This window comes from Lepidochelys kempii, chromosome 16 (assembly GCF_965140265.1).
Source record: "Lepidochelys kempii isolate rLepKem1 chromosome 16, rLepKem1.hap2, whole genome shotgun sequence".
In the NCBI taxonomy this organism is placed as follows: domain Eukaryota; kingdom Metazoa; phylum Chordata; order Testudines; family Cheloniidae; genus Lepidochelys; species Lepidochelys kempii.
The window spans coordinates 19,722,954-19,742,102 of record NC_133271.1 but is presented as its reverse complement, the minus strand read 5'-3'; the positions used below and the strand labels follow the sequence as shown (position 1 = coordinate 19,742,102).

The 19,149-nt window shown below is 41.8% G+C and overlaps 2 protein-coding genes across 10 annotated transcripts in view; one reads left to right on the top strand and one right to left on the bottom strand.

Moving 5' to 3' along the window:
• Positions 1–19,149, bottom strand: part of GFI1B (growth factor independent 1B transcriptional repressor) — a 528,565-nt gene that overhangs the window by 183,255 nt on the left and 326,161 nt on the right. The window lies entirely within an intron of this gene.
• The window catches only part of AK8 (adenylate kinase 8), a 125,163-nt gene that overhangs the window by 104,333 nt on the left and 1,681 nt on the right, over positions 1–19,149 (top strand). For 4 of the 9 annotated variants that reach the window (XM_073313852.1, XM_073313856.1, XM_073313850.1 and 1 more), the window contains one exon: positions 17,305–17,385. In XM_073313852.1, coding sequence (XP_073169953.1) covers positions 17,305–17,385 — 81 coding nt within the window. Of the gene's footprint in view, positions 1–11,205; positions 12,140–17,304; positions 17,386–17,478; positions 18,094–19,149 lie in introns of those variants that run through there. The other 5 variants (XR_012155214.1, XR_012155213.1, XM_073313857.1 and 2 more) reach the window with 5 other exon arrangements.

Below are 19,149 nucleotides of genomic sequence, written 5' to 3'. Positions count from 1 at the left end.
GCTAACTTCAATGAGGCTATGTGGCGTGCAAGCCAGGACAGAATTTTGCCCTATATACTTAAAAGAAAAGTCAGCTGTTACATTAAAGTCTGCCCCGCCGTTATTTAAATCAAAGCAGCAAATGAAATCACAAGAAGGGACACCAAACATACCTATTACAAAACAGGAGAGCTCTCTCCTTTGTCTAGTCAATGGGTTTGATTTGAGACCTCCAGATTCTATAGCAGGTTTGCCCACAAATCCATCTGACTAAATAGTGAGTGTGCAGCCCTACCTCTCCAAACACTGATTCTGAGTGCTGCCTGCACACATCAGAACATGAATCTGGTTCACTTTATTCATGAAGGGCTCCCCAGTCCGCTTTTCTGAGTTGCTTTAAAAAAGTATGATTTATCCAGTTGTTTTTCTGCCGGGATCTTGTTCCACCCTTTCTTACTCTTGCAGGGCCTTTTTTGAAATGCCCCTGTACATGAGCTCTCCTTTGCCCTGCTGTGTTGGAATAGAGTCCTTTTGATTAAATAATTCATCCTGAAATATAGATCTTGCATTTTCAATTGCAAATGTAAATTCCAGAATTCAGTGGTTTTGGCTGCTCCCCATTGCTCTAGCCCCTCAGCTGTTTGACACTTTCATTTGTCTCTCCATAATAGTATCTCCCTGAGGCTGGGTAATCATTAGTGAAAATTCTTTGTAGTTTCATGGGCAAGGGGAATGACACATTAACCCAGGAGTCTTCTATCACCCCACCTTTACTCTTGCATTGGCATATTTTGGCCAATATTTTGGCTTTCCAGAGGAACATGTTTAGATCCCTCTACCAAACTCCACTGGGTGGCCTATGTCTTGTGCCAAAGACTTAAATCCCATTTACACTGCAAAATAACCATGTTTAAACATGGTTGTGGCCAAATTGTTACAAATTTTACTTCTTTTAAGAATTAGGCTAGATATCTACCAGGGTTATAATATAACTTTTTCTGTCTGCACAAGCAAGGAAAAAGCAAATTATAGCATGTCTTGGACAAAACCATGTTTAGAGGGTATTTTTGTAATATAGATGGAGCATAAGGTAGAACCTCCATCCCTATGTAGCCAGTAAAGGTAACTCATACAGTTGGAGGAGTTTTCCTGAGGAATTGCCCAGCATTGCATTTCCCATCTCCAGCCAGCTTGGGGAGTGATGCATCAAATTAATGTCAAAGTCAAATTCCACAAGACATGGTATTACGTTGTACAACTGTTAGACCACCAAGCAAGCCTGAGTTCATTATATCGAACACTGCGTACTGTGGGTCCTAGATTGATGTGACCAGATTGTAATCCCAGCAAGAACCATCGTATTCTGGTGCTTCGAGCATTGGTCAGGAAACCAGGAACTCCTGTGTTCTAATCAGGCTGTGCCTCTGACTCACTGGCTAGACATGAGAAAGTCACTTAAACTCTCTTGACCATTGGTTTTCAAACTAGGGAGCTCAACAAAGTTATGAAGGGCCGCAAAGTAGGGCACAGAGCTGCGGTGGGCCAGGGCAGGGCAGAAGCGGGGAGAGCACACAGGGAGTACCTGGGGTGGGCAGGGAACACAGCCCCACTCAGCGCTGTCCCAGCACAGCAGCAGCCTGGTCCCCTCCTGCTCTACCTCTTACAGACTGCTGAGAACTCCTTGCATGCTCTCCCTGTTGCTGCCCTGCCCTGGGCGCCTGGTCAGCTGCAGCCCCATGTATTTTAAACTCCCTGGAGCCTGCAGGAGCGAGAGGCTCTGGGCAAGGTGTAGGAGGGAGAGGATCCTTGGTCTGCTCTGAGCCACACTGCCTTTGGGCTCCAGCTGGGTTCCGTTGCTACCATGGGTGTGAGCTGCCCAGTGCCTTTGATGAGTCACTTTCTGCCTCAGACAGATGGGAGTTGAGAGGCACAGCAAAAAAAAAGTTTGGGAACCTCTGTTCTAGATCTAATACCGAGGTGATGTGTAAGGCAGTGTAATTTATGTTCCCTTACATTCCCTTGCAGAGCTGGCTGGCCTTGCAGGAATCAGGATCCAATCTTTCATGAGAAACTCCCCCCGCTCCATAAGATGTTTCCTCAGTGAATGAATGCAGAGGTCTTTCTCCACTCTCTCATATACTGAATCAGTCTTCTGTTCTGTATTTATTCACAGACAGGGCGATCCCATCTGTTATAGTGTTCCTTTTTACCTCCACGTGGTGTCAATTGTTTGCAGTTGGCTTTGATGGTTTTCCATGGACTATTCTGGGATGAGGCAAGGGTAGGCAGTTGAATAATACATTACATAATCAGATAGCTAGGGAGGGGTGACAACACCCTCACACTTCAACAGGTCTCACTGAGACATATGATTCCCTGCTAACTAACTTATACTCCAAGACCATGAGGGCATCATTTTCAATATAGGTACATTATTCCTTAAATATTACCCGTAAACGTATCTCACAATGATTATAGGTATTAATAAGTTACAAGCTTTCAGTAGAGACCTCACAAGTTACCCTTCATGGATAATAGCATGAAAATGCTGTATTCGGTGTAGTGAGTTTGTCAGGTCTGAGACAAGAGTTGCTTGTAGAGAACATCGACTTCTTTACCAACAATGGGGATCTGTGTCATGGGTTGGGGTGGGGGTTGAGAGAGACCCACACTCATCTGGACATAGCAGAATGTTAGAGGAGGAGTCAGTAAGGGCTCTCTCTAGTGGGTTTGTGGGAGGAGATGATCCAGACCATAGTAGCTCAAAGCGGGGTTGTAAAAATCATGTAGTTAATGTTTGTACAGCACTTTGAAAATATAAGGCATTGAGAGTATGTCTATGCTACAAACCTAAGTCAACCTATATTAGGTCGACTTATAGCCACTGCAGTAATTAATGCGGTGGTGCATGTCCACACTACCCTCCTTGGGTCAGTGGTGCACATCCTCACCAGGAGCACTTCCACCGACCTAAGAGGGGCAGTGTGTGGACCTGACAGGCTCCTGGCAGGTTCCTGCCCCCACAAACTCCCAGTTCCTCACAGGGAGTGGAGGAAGCCGCCTGGGGCTTCTCCCCTACCTGTTCCCTGTCAGGGGCTTCTCGCCCCCGGGGAGCAGGGTCCAGCTGTCCCAGCTTCTTCCTCCCAGCTCCCACTCCCGCCATGAAATTGACAAGACAGCTGATGTAAGGGATACAGTGTCTGCATAGAGACTACCTTGTCCAAACTACACCAACATAAGCCTTATGCCTCTTGTGGAGGTGGAGTTATTATGCTGGTGTAGTAGGGTACTTACATTAGTGGGAGGAAGGCTGTGGTGTAGACACTGACATAATTAGGTCAACATAAACTACCTTATGACAATCTTCCTGATTAGGGAACAGTTCACGATAGCAATCCTTGTTATCCACTTAAAATTTTGCTTATGTATTTACCTGGCTTTTTATTTAGTGGCATCAGTTAGTACCAATGATTTCCAGGCCTAGACATCAATATAAAGTATGTGAGATCCCAGGCTGAATGGGCAAAGGGTGACAAGGGTGACATTGGGCTCATGGTTTTGAGTCTGGTGTGTTCATTTGTGTGAGAGAGTTCCTTGACTTGCCACTTTCTTGTCTGTGATTTTATGTCCATTCACCAGAAGGATTTAAGGTGGTAACCGCTAATATCTTCAGGAATATAGGGTGTATGTGTGTTTGTTGTTTTGGTTATGTACTTTTCATTTTATCAGAGAAATGTGCCTGGTTTTGAGAGAGGGCTGCAGTAGCCTGACTGATAGGCAGTAAGTGTTTTAGTGGATCTGTTTAATCAAATCCAGTGGCCTGTCAGCTAGGGGTGTGTACTTTGTAAAAGCAGAATTGGTAAATTCCCCCTCCTTGCAGAGTAGTAAACTGAAGTTGTTGGTATGAATAGCTAGCACGACTCAGCAGCTCTCTAAATTAGACATAGAACATTCTCCCAGAAGGGAAATCAGCCTCCTTCATCTCCCATGTATTTCAGAATACAGAACCATGTAAGTTAAAACATGATGTATATTATCTGTGATAATCATAGCAATTCAACTCTTTCCTTCTGGACCTTTTTATTTATTTATTTTTTAATCAAACCCTCCCTCAACCCCCAATAAATAAAAAAGACTCAAGTGTTTAGTTTCCTAATATTTTGTCTGCAGTGAAGTCAGCATAGAAAATTAGTGTCCAAAAAGTTGTAAAACAAAAGACTATCCTATGTTTCGCCTTTTAATCATGTAATTGCTGAGTGACATTTAACTCTAAGGCTTTAAATTACTCCTCTGTCAGCCAGCCTTCTCCTTCTGCCCCTTCTCATCCCTCCCATCCCCAATCAGCCTGCTTTTGCGGAGTAGTGCTTTAACTACACTGAAGTTTGGCTGGGCTTCTACATATTACAGCAGCGACACGAAAGCAAACAATTCAAGTATTTGAGAACAATGAAATATGCATGGCTATCTGTGACAGCCCTATAAAGCAGGGCAATTAGCCGCGTAATCCCAGAAAGCCAAGGCGACCGGCAGCCCATGGTTCCCTATTAGTTAAATGCTTTTTGTACGTCCTCATCCCATCAAATCAACTAACACTTCCTTTAATTGGTTCATGAATTATACAGCTCTGCTGCATTATAATTTAATCACCAGTAAACATTCCTGGGGCCCACTGTAAAGTGTATAGCGCTCATTAATTCGTTAATTTCAGCAGATGGAAGAGGAGATTGGATGAACGGTGGCAGTACAGAGCGCCTTGGGCAATGGAAGAAGGAAAAAAAGGTGGGGGGCCGTTTATGTTTTTTAAGGGCTGTCAGAAACTCAATCTGTGAGCTGTCAGCAGCTTGGACCCATTTCTTCCCCCTCCTTCCCATCCCTTCACCCCACCTACAGCTGAAAGTGACTGACGGATTCATATGGAGGCTTGTCAACCCGTCTTTAAACATCAAGCCAGTGGGTAAACCGAGCCCAATGTAAATTAATTCTTGTCTTACGGGCCCCCCTTTCTCTGTCCCCATGAATATTTCATGGCAGGAAGCATAAATATTAATTCTAATAGCTCTGCACAGTGGTTATTATTTCTGTTTTATGACAAATATTCATAAAATATTCAGGACCCTTTTTTAGAACATTTACACACTTGGTTGTGAAATTTTCCAGCTTCCTGGGGACACAGTAAACATATTGGGGTTCTCTTGATGGACCTTTTTCCCTCTTAATTAATACTACTTGATATTAATATTTAATCAGATTTAGTTTTTCTTTTCCCCAGAAGTGAACCCTATTAGATTTGAGGGTTTATCTGACAGTATTTAAACAGATAATTTTTATTCCCTACGATGAAATTAGTTTCCTTTGACACACATATATAAAATGACACATTATAATCCACTCTTTTATTTTTCCCAGTACACTTTTTGGTGTCAATTCTTTTGTATTTATTTATTTAATAACCAAATACCCTACCAATAACAAAAGCTAATGTTTAATGCGTTCTCCCCTCCCCCCCAAAAAAAATCATTCAATGCAATATTACATAGCAGCAACAAGGATAAAACATTATTTTTGGTAAATTTGATTGTTTAAAAGGGGGAGGGGAATATAGCTTTTCTTTGTTAAGCACAGGTTGTGCCAGTGAAAAAGGTGCAGACAAGTAACCAGGACATCAACTGTAATATGAGTTTGTTGGTCCTTAACCCTGGAATTCTTGCACTGCTCAAAATTTGCTCTGGAGAATCTAATTATTGGAGGGGAGCACGGTCAGCTTCTAAGGAAACATTAAAATTGCATTTTTGGGAATGGATTCAGATTCCTGACCTCAGGCCTTGAGGAAGCAGAGGCTTTAGAATATCTGAGAGGGAATTCGATTAACCTTACAGGTAGGGGAAACTGTGCCAGCTACACATTACTCTGAAGCAGCCCTGCTGCCATCTTACTCTGTGATTCATAAAGCACCACGGGAATGAGCTCCAGAGGGAATGCAAAGATGCTAGAATAATAGCTGAGAGTAAGAAGAAGGGAAAGAATAAAAATGAGGGGAAAATGTAAAGCAGTTTTGGATGGAGATACTAATGCATCCAAACCCCCTGCCTATTAAGGGTAGAAAGGGTTAAAACTGACTTCTCAAAAGAAGCTTTAAAAATGTATTGAAGACCCCAGAATGGAAACATTTGCTCTGTATTTGTGAGTGCTTTTCAATGTGCCTATGGAACATTTACACAACAGATAATTCTTCAGACCACTTTTGAATTGAGTAGCTTTCCCTGACACAATAAATGGGACCAAAACCTCAGCTGGTGTAAACTGATACACCAATTTATACTAGCTGAAGATCCAACTCACTGGTTTTGTAATATAAATCAGCACTGATGGTAATTACATAGGAAAGTTATATTTGTTCTCTATGAAAAGATGGTCTTGGTACCCACTATCAGTGATGCTGAGATAACAGAGTGGTGTGCTGTGATGTGGGTGGGCCCATGACATTTTGACTCCTTGGGCTGCTGGAGATTGAGCACAGCTCGGAAGTGATGCTCTTGATCTAGGGGAGGGAGAGCCATCTGACTCCGTCATGGCTCTGCCCTACTGATTCATATATAGAGCAGCATGACTGCAGCCACAGAGGAAGTTGTTCATCTTGTTCTCCTGGCCAGAGGCCAGGTACTGGGAATAGTGACCCACTTAGCTTCCTTTTGTAGATATTTGACAGAAACATAGCTGTTGAAAAAGAAGAATCTAGTGTCTGGAAATAGCTTGATATCAAATGAATTATTATAGGATCTCGATGATAGCTTCACTTTCGTTGATTAACCTGTGTCTTAGATGTTATACAATGTATTCTTCCCTTATGGTTAAAGCCTAGAGGCTAAGATTGCTTCCCATAATAATACCCCACATCTTTCATCGAAGGATCTTGAAGGCATTAATTAATTAAACCTCCCAGCAGCCCTCTTACATAAGTAAGGGATAAATACTTCACCCATCACTGAGCAGGATGCAGCAGCGACACTTAGGACAGGAAATAAAAAATACAGTGTCCGGTCAGTGGTTCAAGCACATTAAAAGATTGGTGGGATGTGTACCAGTAGTGGAAATATGTACAGCTCAACTAAGGGGGACATAAGCAAGACAGACAAAATGGGGGGAGGGGAACATATCCCTCTTGTTCCTCCTAGTGGGTGCACCTAAGTATCCAATTGAACTTTCAGAGGAAATTTAGGGATGCAGAATGTACAAAAACTGAAATATGGCCCGCCTATTTGAGCTAGCACCCTGATTCTTGGGGGGAAAAAGCATCATCTGACCTTTAGTGACCACAAGTGGTCAGGACCTCATTTTTATATCTCAACCAGAAGATGGCATCTCATCCCAGACTAGTTTCAGAGTAGCAGCCGTGTTAGTCTGTATTCGCAAAAAGAAAAGGAGTACTTGTGGCACCTTAGAGACGAACAAATTTATTTGAGCATAAGCTTTCGTGAGCTACAGCTCACTTCATCGGATGCATTCAGTGGAAAATACAGTGGGGAGATTTATATACATAGAGAACATGAAACAATGGGTGTTACCATACACACTGTAACCAGAGTGATCACTTAAGGTGAGCTATTACCAGCAGGAGAGCGCGGGGGGGGGGGGGAAGAGAAAACCAGTTGGAGTACACTTCAGTCTCTTTGGTCACTCAATTACAGACCTAAAAGTTGCAATTCTTCAACAAAAAAACCTTCAAAAACAGACTCCAACGAGAGACTGCTGAATTGGAATTAATTTGCAAACTGGATACAATTAACTTAGGCTTGAATAGAGACTGGGAATGGATGGATCATTACACAAAGTAAAACTATTTCCCCTTGTTTATTCCCCCGCCCCCACCCCCCACTGTTCCTCAGCCGTTCTTGTCAACTGCTGGAAATGGCCCACCTTGATTATCACTACAAACGGTTCCCCCCTCTCCCACCCCCGCTCTCCTGCTGGTAATAGCTCACCTTAAGTGATCACTCTCCTCACAGTGTGTATGGTAACACCCATTGTTTCATGTTCTCTATGTATATAAATCTCCCCACTGTATTTTCCACTGAATGCCTCCGATGAAGTGAGCTGTAGCTCACGAAAGCTTATGATTAAGTAAATTTGTTAGTCTCTAAGGTGCCACAAGTATTCCTTTTCTCATCCCAGACTACTTACTTAGCCAGACCCTATTAAGCTACTTAGGCCTGACGTGACCCAACATGGGGTGGTATGGCTGTAGGCACTTCCCACAGTTATTTGACAGTATATATTTCAAAGATCTCCTTTGAAACTTTCTTCAGCTAGAAAATTAAGGCATGGGGCATTCAATTTAGCCAAACCCAGCAGAAATAGCACAGGGAGATAGAAAGTACATCAACCAGTGTCAACTGAGCCTATATTGCACCAGGGCTTTCTCACCACTTTGGCTGGCCTATGGTGTTTCCATGCCTGCCTTTCAGAAATGTGTGTGAGCACCATCTCTGAGTTCTGCTGGTGGGGACTGCTGAATCAGCACTCTCTCCAAGAGCCCAGCCTCACCTGCTTCTTAGCCAGCACTGCCTTTTATCTCAGTTAATGGAACTGTGGCTATTACATTTCTGGAGCCAAGTCCTGCAGCAGAGTTCCTATCCCCAGCGAATTGTGCCACAGGTAAAGCCAGTGTAAGCTGCTAGTGAATTTAGTTCTTTGTATGTCCCATCAGATGTATGGTACTTTGCTAATGTCTTCGTTTTCTAACTTCCCAACACTGATTTTGACAAGCTCTATTTGTCTGTCTGCCTTGGAAAAGTTGGTTAGTTTTTTGTTTGTTTGTTTTTCTCTGTCCTGAAAGCGCATTTCAGACTCAACTCGGGGTGTTTAAATATCTGATAGTAAAGTTTGCTATAACTTTAAGATCACACAGGAATCTGATCCTTGCATCCTCCTCCTTAAAACAGACTGATGTGGTGCATTGTAAATTGCAAGGAGCGCTTGCTAATTTAGTAGTTAATGACAGTCATAGACAGTGTTTTTCTTGCCCCTGGAGAGGTTTTAGACACAGCTGGGGTAGATTTGCCACTATCAATTATGCACAGTTTTAAACAAGAAATGGCCGGCAGGGGCCTCTTTTTTGTGTGGTGTGCAGAGCGTGCAGAATGGGAATATTGCAGCTGCTACCTGTGTGCAAGAGGGAAGATGTATAGGATTTTTTAAAAAACAAGAACAAGATGAATAGCCCGCTATTTTTAAAGTTGCTGTTTCAACTTAAAAGTTAAAATGCTGCATTAAAAGTGGCAAAGAATTTTTTTAAATCTAGGCTTTCCAACTTCATTGCAGGAGAACTTGGTCCATCACCAAGGCTGTCACAAGAACACCAATGGTCTTGTGTCATTGGTCCTAGTCTGTCTGTAAATGGTACCCAGAAAGGTAGCATTCTGCATGGATCTTTCTATCTGAGATCTTTCTTTTTATTTCTTAATAATGAAAAGTTATTTATTTATTTAGATCTGTTTTTAATGTGCTGATCAACACACTCCCAGACAGTAATTAAACAAAATGGGACAGATTTGGTCTCAATTACACTGGGGTAAATCTGAAGTAAAGTCAGTGTAAATACTCTGCATTTACATCACTGTAACAGAGATCAGAATCAGACCCATGGTATATATAAAATGGCACAATACCAATAGTGGATTTTCCCAGCCATCAGCCCCAGAACCCCACTCAACTGCTTTGTCCCAGGAAAGCCTGGTAGAACAACTAGACTTAAATCCCAGAGCCAAAGACTGTTGACTGAGAACACATTGCCAGCAGCTCCCTCTTATTTTAAAGTAGGGAACTATTAGTCTCAGTGCCTCAGCTGACTGCAATGCACCATGGTATCACTCAAGAAGAGAGATGGTCTCTAGATAGGCAGGCCCAAGCTATTTAGTGTTCTGTAGGTTGAAACCAGCACTTTAAACTTCCCCCAACCATTAATGGTTGGTTAGGAAGACAGGTGCAATGTGTTCTCTGTGGGAAACACCGCTTAGCAAGCAGGCAGCTTGTTGCCCTTTCCAAGTAGCCTTACGAGGTAGCTTCGTGTAAACGCATCACAATAATTCAGTCCTGACTATATCCATGAAGAGGGAAAGGTTGACACTTTCTTTTCAAGTCCAAGTGAAAAAAACGTTCTTGGTAGCTGCTACTGCCTGATCATCCATCCCCAGAAAGGGATCCATCAGCAGTTGGAGAGCCAACAAGATCATCAGGTTGCAAAGCTTCATAGCAAATTGTGGGAAAATCTCCTATTGGGGGTGCTAGTAACAACCCTGTCAGTACTTATGGTTGCCTGTAAGAGTTAGCCAATATCTATGTGGTATGCTGCATATGGCACGCCACATTAATATGTATTACATGCACAACATGAATATTGTACATACTCTATTCTATCTGACTGTTGGGTAGTTATGTTAAATCATATAACTATGAATTTTATTATGCTTTCCCCATATTATGCTGTTCACGCATGTATCCTATATCGTGTATCCTATAACACTTTGTACGGTTGAACTCTTTCGTTGGCATAGACAAACACAAAACCCATCAGAAACCAAATATATGAATAGTATGTCCTTGTACATTTCGGAGGTATCTCCATGGCCCAATGACACCTGGAATTTGATATTCAAAACAAAGATAAGGGGGGAGCGATAGCTCAGTGGTTTGAGCATTGGCCTGCTAAACCCAGGGTTGAGAGTTCAATCCTTGTGGGGGCCATTTAGGGATCTGGGGCAAAAATTGGGGATTGGTCCTGCTTTGAGCAGGGGGTTGGACTAGATGACCTCCTGAGGTCCCTTCCAACCCTGATATTCTATGAAAGTGCAGGACCGTATAGAAAAACAAGATTAGAAACTGGTGGGTTGAGGCTGGGTGATGTATAGAGTGCTTTTAGCATATAAACTATCGTATAAATACATGTAGTCTTGAATGCATATTTTTGAAGCAGAACTATCATCTAAGGTGAATGCTGCGAGGCTGCTTCCCAAGAGGGCTTGTACGTATCACTCCTTTTCATGTTCTCCTGCTTTGTCTTTGACTAATAAACAGTTTAAGCTTGGCTATTTGGTCTCTTGAATATTTTTAATTTTGAATCCTGAGCATAGCCAAGCAACTGGCTATACCTAGTTTACTTAAATTTCACTAGGACATATCTGACTTGAGCCTCAGACAGTTAACCCTCATCTGTGCCTCACTTTCTTCTAGACATGGGACAAGTTCTTCAATCACACCCGCCAAACTGGAAGAGATGGTGATATAAAGCTGAGTGTCGTCATCATCCTGAAGACAATGTATGCTGTGGTGGTTCACTAACCCTCTTACTGATTCCATATGCAGCATATGGTGCAGACAGGCCAACCGCATAGAAACCTGCAAAACTCAACTTGGGGGCATCCTCAGGGCAGATGAACAACTACACAATACAAACCTCTGTTTGAGTCGCTCCGCTCCTTCATATCTTCCTTCGCGAGGGTTCACGAAGTCAAGTCAAGACAAGTCAGTGGCACTTCGTGCTCAGTGGTATTGATGGGAGCTCTGTGGAGCGTCGGTAGTGCTCCTAGAGCTGCTGCTGTTGTGGCTCTGATGTCAGCTGCACCAGCAGAGAGCGCAGCATGTAGATTCGTCATCCCTCAGCGTTGCTCATAAAGAAAAAACACAGGCTCAGTTTGGTGGAGAAGGCACTCGGCCAGGTTTATTGTCGACAAAGCACGGTACTAGTGCCCTGGCTCAATGGCTATCGGTACACGAAACACATGTATGCCTGTGACAAGGTAGCGGCTCAGTCAGCATAACCTAATGCTGTTCTGTGGGCCAATACAAAGATGCCCCTCCTTCGACTCTCCTTTTATACAGTGATACAAACAAGTTACGCATTACCTTCCTTATGTTTTTCATTATTATCCTGTACCTTGTACCTGCTAATTTGAAAAAAAGTCCTCAACCATTAATCTGTCATTCCATCCTTATCTTACGAGGGGTCAGTGTGTTCCTGTACCCTTTTTTGGGAATTTGTATACGTAGTTATTTGAGAACTCTGGGTGTTCTTGTTCCAGCCTCTCAAGTCACGAATGTGTTTACTTGGTTAGCTAATACCTGGTGTGTTACTATTCTGCTAAGGCCAGGACTACTTTGGTTCACCCTGCCAGCTATGCCTAGGGCTCCAGCAAGGCCTACAGTAGTTGGCAGTTAAGACAAATTTGACATGGTGACCTCATTTTTGTTAGTCACCAAGAGAAGATCCACCAGCACAACCAGGGAGCCTCTAACAAATGGCTAGCCTAAAACCAAAGTGACTGAGGGCAAGAAGATCTGAGGACTCTAGAGGCTGCTGGAGATGTTCTGGAACAATCTTCTCAATAATCTTCCCAAAAAGGGAAGATTTCAGACAGAACAATAATTGGAGAGAACTTCCATGTCAAGAGATATTTCCTTGAGCAAGCAACTGATCACTTATTTAAAAGAAGCTGGCATCTTGCCTCCTGAAGAGGAGATATTCACGGTCTATACCAACAATGGTCCCACTGCTTCTCCATTTGCCTTCGCTAGCCAAGAGGAACATAGATCTAACTCACAAGTCACAGCATAGAGCGCCCACAGCAGATCAGTGAGTGACTCCAGTCACAATTCAAGTATAGAACGTTTTGTTTGTTGTGCCACCAGTCATGACTCTACCACTGTAGAAACAGATTGCTTTGGCACAGTGCAGTTTTATCCACAAAACAGCATAAAAATTCCTCGGGATGAGAAAAACTTAACACCATCACTAGATGAAAATAACTTGAATTAACCAGGTTGTTCACCAGCCAAAACAGGTGTGGTGATCACAGCAAGGTGGATGTAAAGAAACCTTCCTTTGCCTACTGCATGACTATGGCACATGTTTCCTGAAATGCTTTGTCACAGTTGATCCAGTTTGGAATGAAAATTCTACCACCAATGCTCTTGGCAGGATCCTTCTTACTCCATGAGTCACCGTGAAGCCATCAAAATACCATGGTGACTTATAAGGCTTCAGACAGCAAAGAGGCTGTATCAATAGCAAGAGCAAAAGATGACTGTAAGAGTCCTATTAGACAATCAATAGTACTCTGTCACCAAAGCAGCATTCTTCCCCAGAGCCTCTGCAAAACCAATAGGTTCCCTCAAAGTCCCAGAATGGAGCAACAAAAAAGTCCTTTGCCTTGACAGGCAATGACGGTTACCATCAATCTTATCAGTCTGTGGGACTTAACCTTACTGCTGTGCCCTAACGCTCTAAGAGATTAGATTGGTAATTTCAGATACAGTGAGGAAGAGACAGCGTTCTGATATCTCTCTCACCTTGTTCCTTTTAACTGCTTTATTTATTATTTCATTACTTAGGAAAACTACTAGATTGACAGCACTGGATCCTTAAGTCTTCCTACCATCAGTGGTATATGTACTTCCCTAATATTGCCTGCCAACATGCCTGAACTCTGACATAAGGGACCACCACTCGAGGAGAGAGCATAGTGTAGTACCCATGACCCAGTCGATCCTTGGCCTGTACACTGAGACTGCCAACAAGACTGCCAGCCTGTGGTGGTGATTTTTGTGATGGGGATATGTTTCCACTGGGAACTGAACTGAGACCCTACAAAGTTACGTCATGTAGGACACCAAACAGCAATCGATGCTAATAACTTTTGGTCACTACTGAGCTAGATGAGATTTGAATCAATGATGTAGAGGGGAAAGATTCTATGTGCTGCTCCCCCCAAGCCATCCAATCTTCTATTAGACATCTTATGCCATCACTGTTGGATGTTTTTCAATGACGTATGGTTGCATAGTTAAAATAGCAGCTTGCCAGCTCTGAAATAGAAGCAGTACCAGATGCTAATCCATCACTATAATGTATTATTATTCTTTGATATTACACTACTTTTCCTTGCCTTCCTGCCTATCAACCACAGTGCAAATTTCCTATGGATAGAAGATACAACACATGGCAACACACAAAGACATGATGATTCCTAAGGAGAGCTTTATGGAGTGTGCATATATAAAAGATATTACATTCTTCAAGGGTAAGGGGCCAAGCAATGGGCCCAATCCAGTGTCCTTTGGGAGTCTTTCCATTGACTTTAATGAATGCTGGATCAAACTCTGTGCTTTTTAAAATCTAAGGAGGACATAATGTTGTATCTGTGAAGTATTCTAGACAGAAGTCTTACCAAAATATCACTCAAACAGTTGGTGGGCTGAGTTAAATTACCTAACCAAAATCATAGCCTCTTGAAGAAACTGACGCAGGGCTGGAGGTTGGTGGTGTTTTCCAGAAACACTTTCCTGAACAGAAAGAGAATGATTATGTGCCCAAGATGTGCATTATACAGTGGATTTATTTTAAAAGTCTCTCCCGTATTCCCCATTAATGGGCTAGGTTGGACAGCCCTTAATCACATGAGTAAGCCCCATTAGGTTGTACAGGAAGACCCTATGTGTATTGGAAATATCTCTCAAACTGTTATAATCTTTCTAGTTAGAAGCATTTTAACTGCAGTCACTAGCTATATATATTTTCTCTTTTACATTTTTCCATTGAATATATTGCTTATGAGTGATGAGCCCTAGAGATTGATATAATCCTTATCCACAGAACATGTACGGTATGTACAGTTTGGGCAGGGCAATGCAGGCTTCTTCACACCACATGTAGGCCTAACCCCTGTTCTGAAAAGGCTGTCAGATTTGATTCTGTGATGTTGTATGGTAAATTCTGTCATGTGTTGTTTTGGGGAAAAAAACACATCTTAGAAAAGATGTCTGTAGTCTCCTACATCTTCCCCCTACACTTTTCTTTAATGGTGACACCAGACTGGATAATAAGAAGAATCTTGTATAAAAAAGATGAGTCTCAGACAAGGCTTTCAGAGTTCATTTTGTTTGCAGCTTTTTAAGTACAGTTTTTAGGCTCTTCTGTTTCAAATACTATAATATTTTTTGAGTTAGTAACTATGAATTGCGACAAGCTTTCTTGATATGCCAGGTTATAATCCTTTAACTGTTCTGTTTATTTCAGAATATAATAGGGAGCTGTATCAATTATCAGGGCTGTATAAACATTGTTCCACTCTACTAGAATATTCATCTCGAGATATATCATCAGATGTTACCTATTCTGACAATCACATTTTTGTGCCATTGTTGGGCAAGAGAAACAAAGAAAAACAAAATGTTAGAGTGTAAGGGATAAAAGAATGTTGGAACTATGATTCTTTTCCTGTCTTTAGAATCTCCGAGATCTTGAATGTTTTATTCCAGCCTGTTATTTTGTTACCACAACGTGAACAGAAATCATTATCTGTAAACATTTGAAGAGAGAAATGATTTTCATAACTTTAAGTCCTACAAAGAATTCTAGTGATCTGTTATATGCATGCCAAGGTAAAGCTCAGCCTTTCATCTGGTCTGATTCCAGCCAGTCAGTGTAAAATGTTTCTTTGGTGAATGTCTAAAACATACAGTATCTTTTGTGAGGCAGACAAAAATCAAAATAGGAAGTCTGCCCTCGAAGGCAGAAATTGTTGTATTGTAAATAAATCTACATTTGAAAGCCCACAATCCTTTTTTTTTTTTTTTTTAAGTTTAGTTCCATAAGTTTGGAAGGATTTTTTTTTTGTTCTTTTAAAAATTCCCATATGAAAAATTTCCCTTTATGTGACATCAGCACAGTCTGTGGAATATCCCACAGCCTAGTGATTTATATCTACTCTTCATAAATGTATTTGTGAGAATTTTCTGCTTAAGAGTTTATGAACTTGAATATAAAATTAATAAAAACATTACAGTGAGGTTAACTGACTTAGGAAGATAATTGTACGACCGGGGCAACTCTATTTGTTTCTTTCAGTTGATACAACAGTGTAGCTCAGGGGGTTGGTGTTTGGAGCACGCCTTCCAGATTGGACCCCAGAGGTGAGAGAGCTGCTCCTCCACCTATTTTGTCTTGGTTCATGGATCATATCAGGGCTTAGGCAGAAGATGGATGTCAGGGTATCAAGAGTGAAGCAGCACTGCACATGCCCAGAGACAGAAACTTAGGTGCCTCGGGAACTTCGACAGAAACTTTGACAGAAATTGTAGGTGTCAGGTGAGTTTAGGTGCCTGTAGAGTTAGGTGACTGCCAAAGAGAGGTTTTGTGGATCACAGTGGTGCCTAAAACGGGACTTAGGTGCCAAAGTCTGGGGTTTAGGTGCCTAAGTACCTGTGTGGATCTGGATCTAGGGTCCGATTTTTACAAGTGCTGAGCAACTACATCTCCAGTTATAGTTAATGGGAGCTGCAGGTGTTCACCCTCTGAAAATCAAGCCCTAATTGTCTGTCATATTGGCAGTCTCAACAGAGGAACCAAGTGTTGAATGCACCATGGCAACCAAACTCCCATAGCAGTGGTCCCTCTGGGTCAGGTTTGAGAGAAAGGACAATTCTATGCTGGCACCAAACAGTGACAATTAGTATGTGATGGATTCCAAATCTGATTCCATACACTGCTACAGAAGGATGTCTGGGGATGGAGTTGCAGGAGTGGGATGTAGGAGGACTTGAATGCTGGGGCACTGGTTGGAAGTAGCCATACTGCAATAAAGACAAAGAGATAGAAAAGGGAGAAAAAGACAAACTGGGCTCTACTTAAGATGTCCACTGGCACAAACACTAACAGTCATACAGTGTTGCTGGGGTTTTTTACGGAAGAAATTGTAGAATAAGGGAGCAATCTCCATCCTGCAATTGGAGATGCTGTTACAAGCCAAACTATTTCTCTGTCCTTGAGAGTCCACTGAAAGGCTAGCCATTGGAATGATCTTCCATCTGGCTCTTGCAGAATATTAATATGACTTGAACTGTGAATTGGGTTTAGAGAGTGGATTCTGAGAAGGTCCAGAGGTAGCACGGACTACTGGATGGCAAAGGAAATGTGAAACCCCCTGACTGATGTATGCTCAGCCTGTGGAAATCAAGTATGAGTCTGCACTGTATTATTTGTTATACGCTGGTAATATGCTTGGTTCTGTATAGGACACGTATAAAACAGTCCCCAGCCCAAAGAGTTTATAATCTAAAAAATATAAGAAAGACCAAGATGCAACGGCCAAGCTGAAGAAAAGAGTTTCTTTACATGCATTATGCTTTTTGACATTGACCTCGGGGTTGTTCAAAATTATTTCCTTTCTCATTATGTGTGCATTCCTGTAGTGTAAATATTAATTCATACTGTGAAGGCCACAGTTACTATTCTGAGGATGTTAATGTTGTTCCTTACTGTTTGTCTACAATTAGGATATTTTTCCTGAATCTCCCATCTGAATCTGTCATGGAACGTCTGGCTCAGCGGATGATTGATCCAGTCACAGGAGAAAGGTTAGCACTAATGTCCCGTGTTTAACAATTTGTAAGGCTGCCCAGGTGGGTGAGGTAATAACTTTTACTGGACCAATTTCTGTAACTTCGTAGGGCTGTCAGCAAGACAAAAGCTTCTGACAAGCTTCGTAGAAAACTAAAGAAAATCAAGTGGACTGTGCTCTTGCTTAAGGATACCTGAAAAGGAAAAGGTCATTCATCGCCCCTCAGGTACCAGCTCTCCATGAAGGAAGTTCCAGACCTCAGCTCAGTGCAGTTTTAAATCTCTGATATCAAAGTCCATAGCAGCAGTTGATCTAACTTTTACATGTTCCATGAAAACTAAAATGGGTGGCAAAATAATGTTTAGGGATGATAATGCTATAAACCAGACTGCAATAATGGAAGGCTTTCTAACAGAGGCACCTGGAGATCTGGCCGCATTTGATTTCCCCAGTCCCACTGATGGCTTCTTGTGTTGTGAAATATTAATGCATTTGTCCCTCAATAGATCAAGCTTTTATTTGAGCCACTGGATATGAGCTCAAGTTTCATATGTGACAGCTCTTCGTAGTGGCAGTCACTCCAGCTTGGTGGGGTCAGTGATCTTCAGGCTCTACTGATCGATCCATCCTAACTGTTCTAGGAATAAAGTAACAAGGAAAACTCTTCCTAAATTCCTTCCAGAAGTGGTACTTGAATTGCACCTTACATTTGTGCTTTATTTTTGTAAGTAGTACATCAATTTGTGAGCAATATTAAACCCCTATGCTGAGAAACAGCAAAACAATATTTTACTTTCCTGGTAGATTTGGATTGTATGTCTTACTGCCTTCCCAATGCTGAATCAATAACAAATGCTGGGAACCTTCTAAATCCTAGTCCTAAAGGGTTAAAGGCATAAATACTGTATTTATGTCAAAGTGGTACACTATTATTCAGACATTTCACTCTAGGTGCAACATGTAATTTGCTGTAATTATTCTCCCTCCTTTTGTTCTAGTAATAAGTGACACAGTTATTCAGCAGAAGTTAATGCTATGAAGCAAATCTTTGCATTTCTTATCATTAGGATTAGTCTCTACAGTATCTGCTCTAGTTAACACGCTTTCAGGCTTTAAGTCTTGGTTTTAGTCTTCCCAAATTCATTGTGAATTGATGGAGGTATGTTTTAGATGCTACATCTAATCCTGGGCATTATGCTACTGCAGCAATGGATCCAATGAAGTGAAGGGAGTAGGCTAGCCCTCCATCGTATTCTAACTTGTACTAATGTAGGATGAATACACAATATCCAAGACAGTGTCTTAACTGGACTCTGCTTTTCTTCTTGGTTTTGTATTTATCCAACCATCTTATCTACGTGTAAGTCTCTTGCACATAAGACTATTTTCAGGGTGATACAGTGAGAAGGACGAAGTTGTTTCTTCATTTGAGGAAAATAAATAATTCACCTGAAATAGGACTGTGGCATCAGTTCTGAGGACCTGTTTACAAAGCAGTTTTTAGTGATCTTCACAAGGCTGTATCATAACTTTGCAACATGGGTAAAGCACATTTTGGTTCCAGCTACACAGGCAACCCAAACTCTGCTACAGCATTGCTAGGGGGCTCAGGTTATAAAAATGTTCCTCTGACTTACTAAAAATTGTGGTGTAGATGATTGGGCTTTTGCTATTAATTCCAGAAAGTCAAAATCTTGTGCCTTTGGAAGGCATGGTTAGAAATATCCACAATCCAGTTCAGAAATGGGTTAACCGTCTTCCTCTCCCCTTAATATATAAA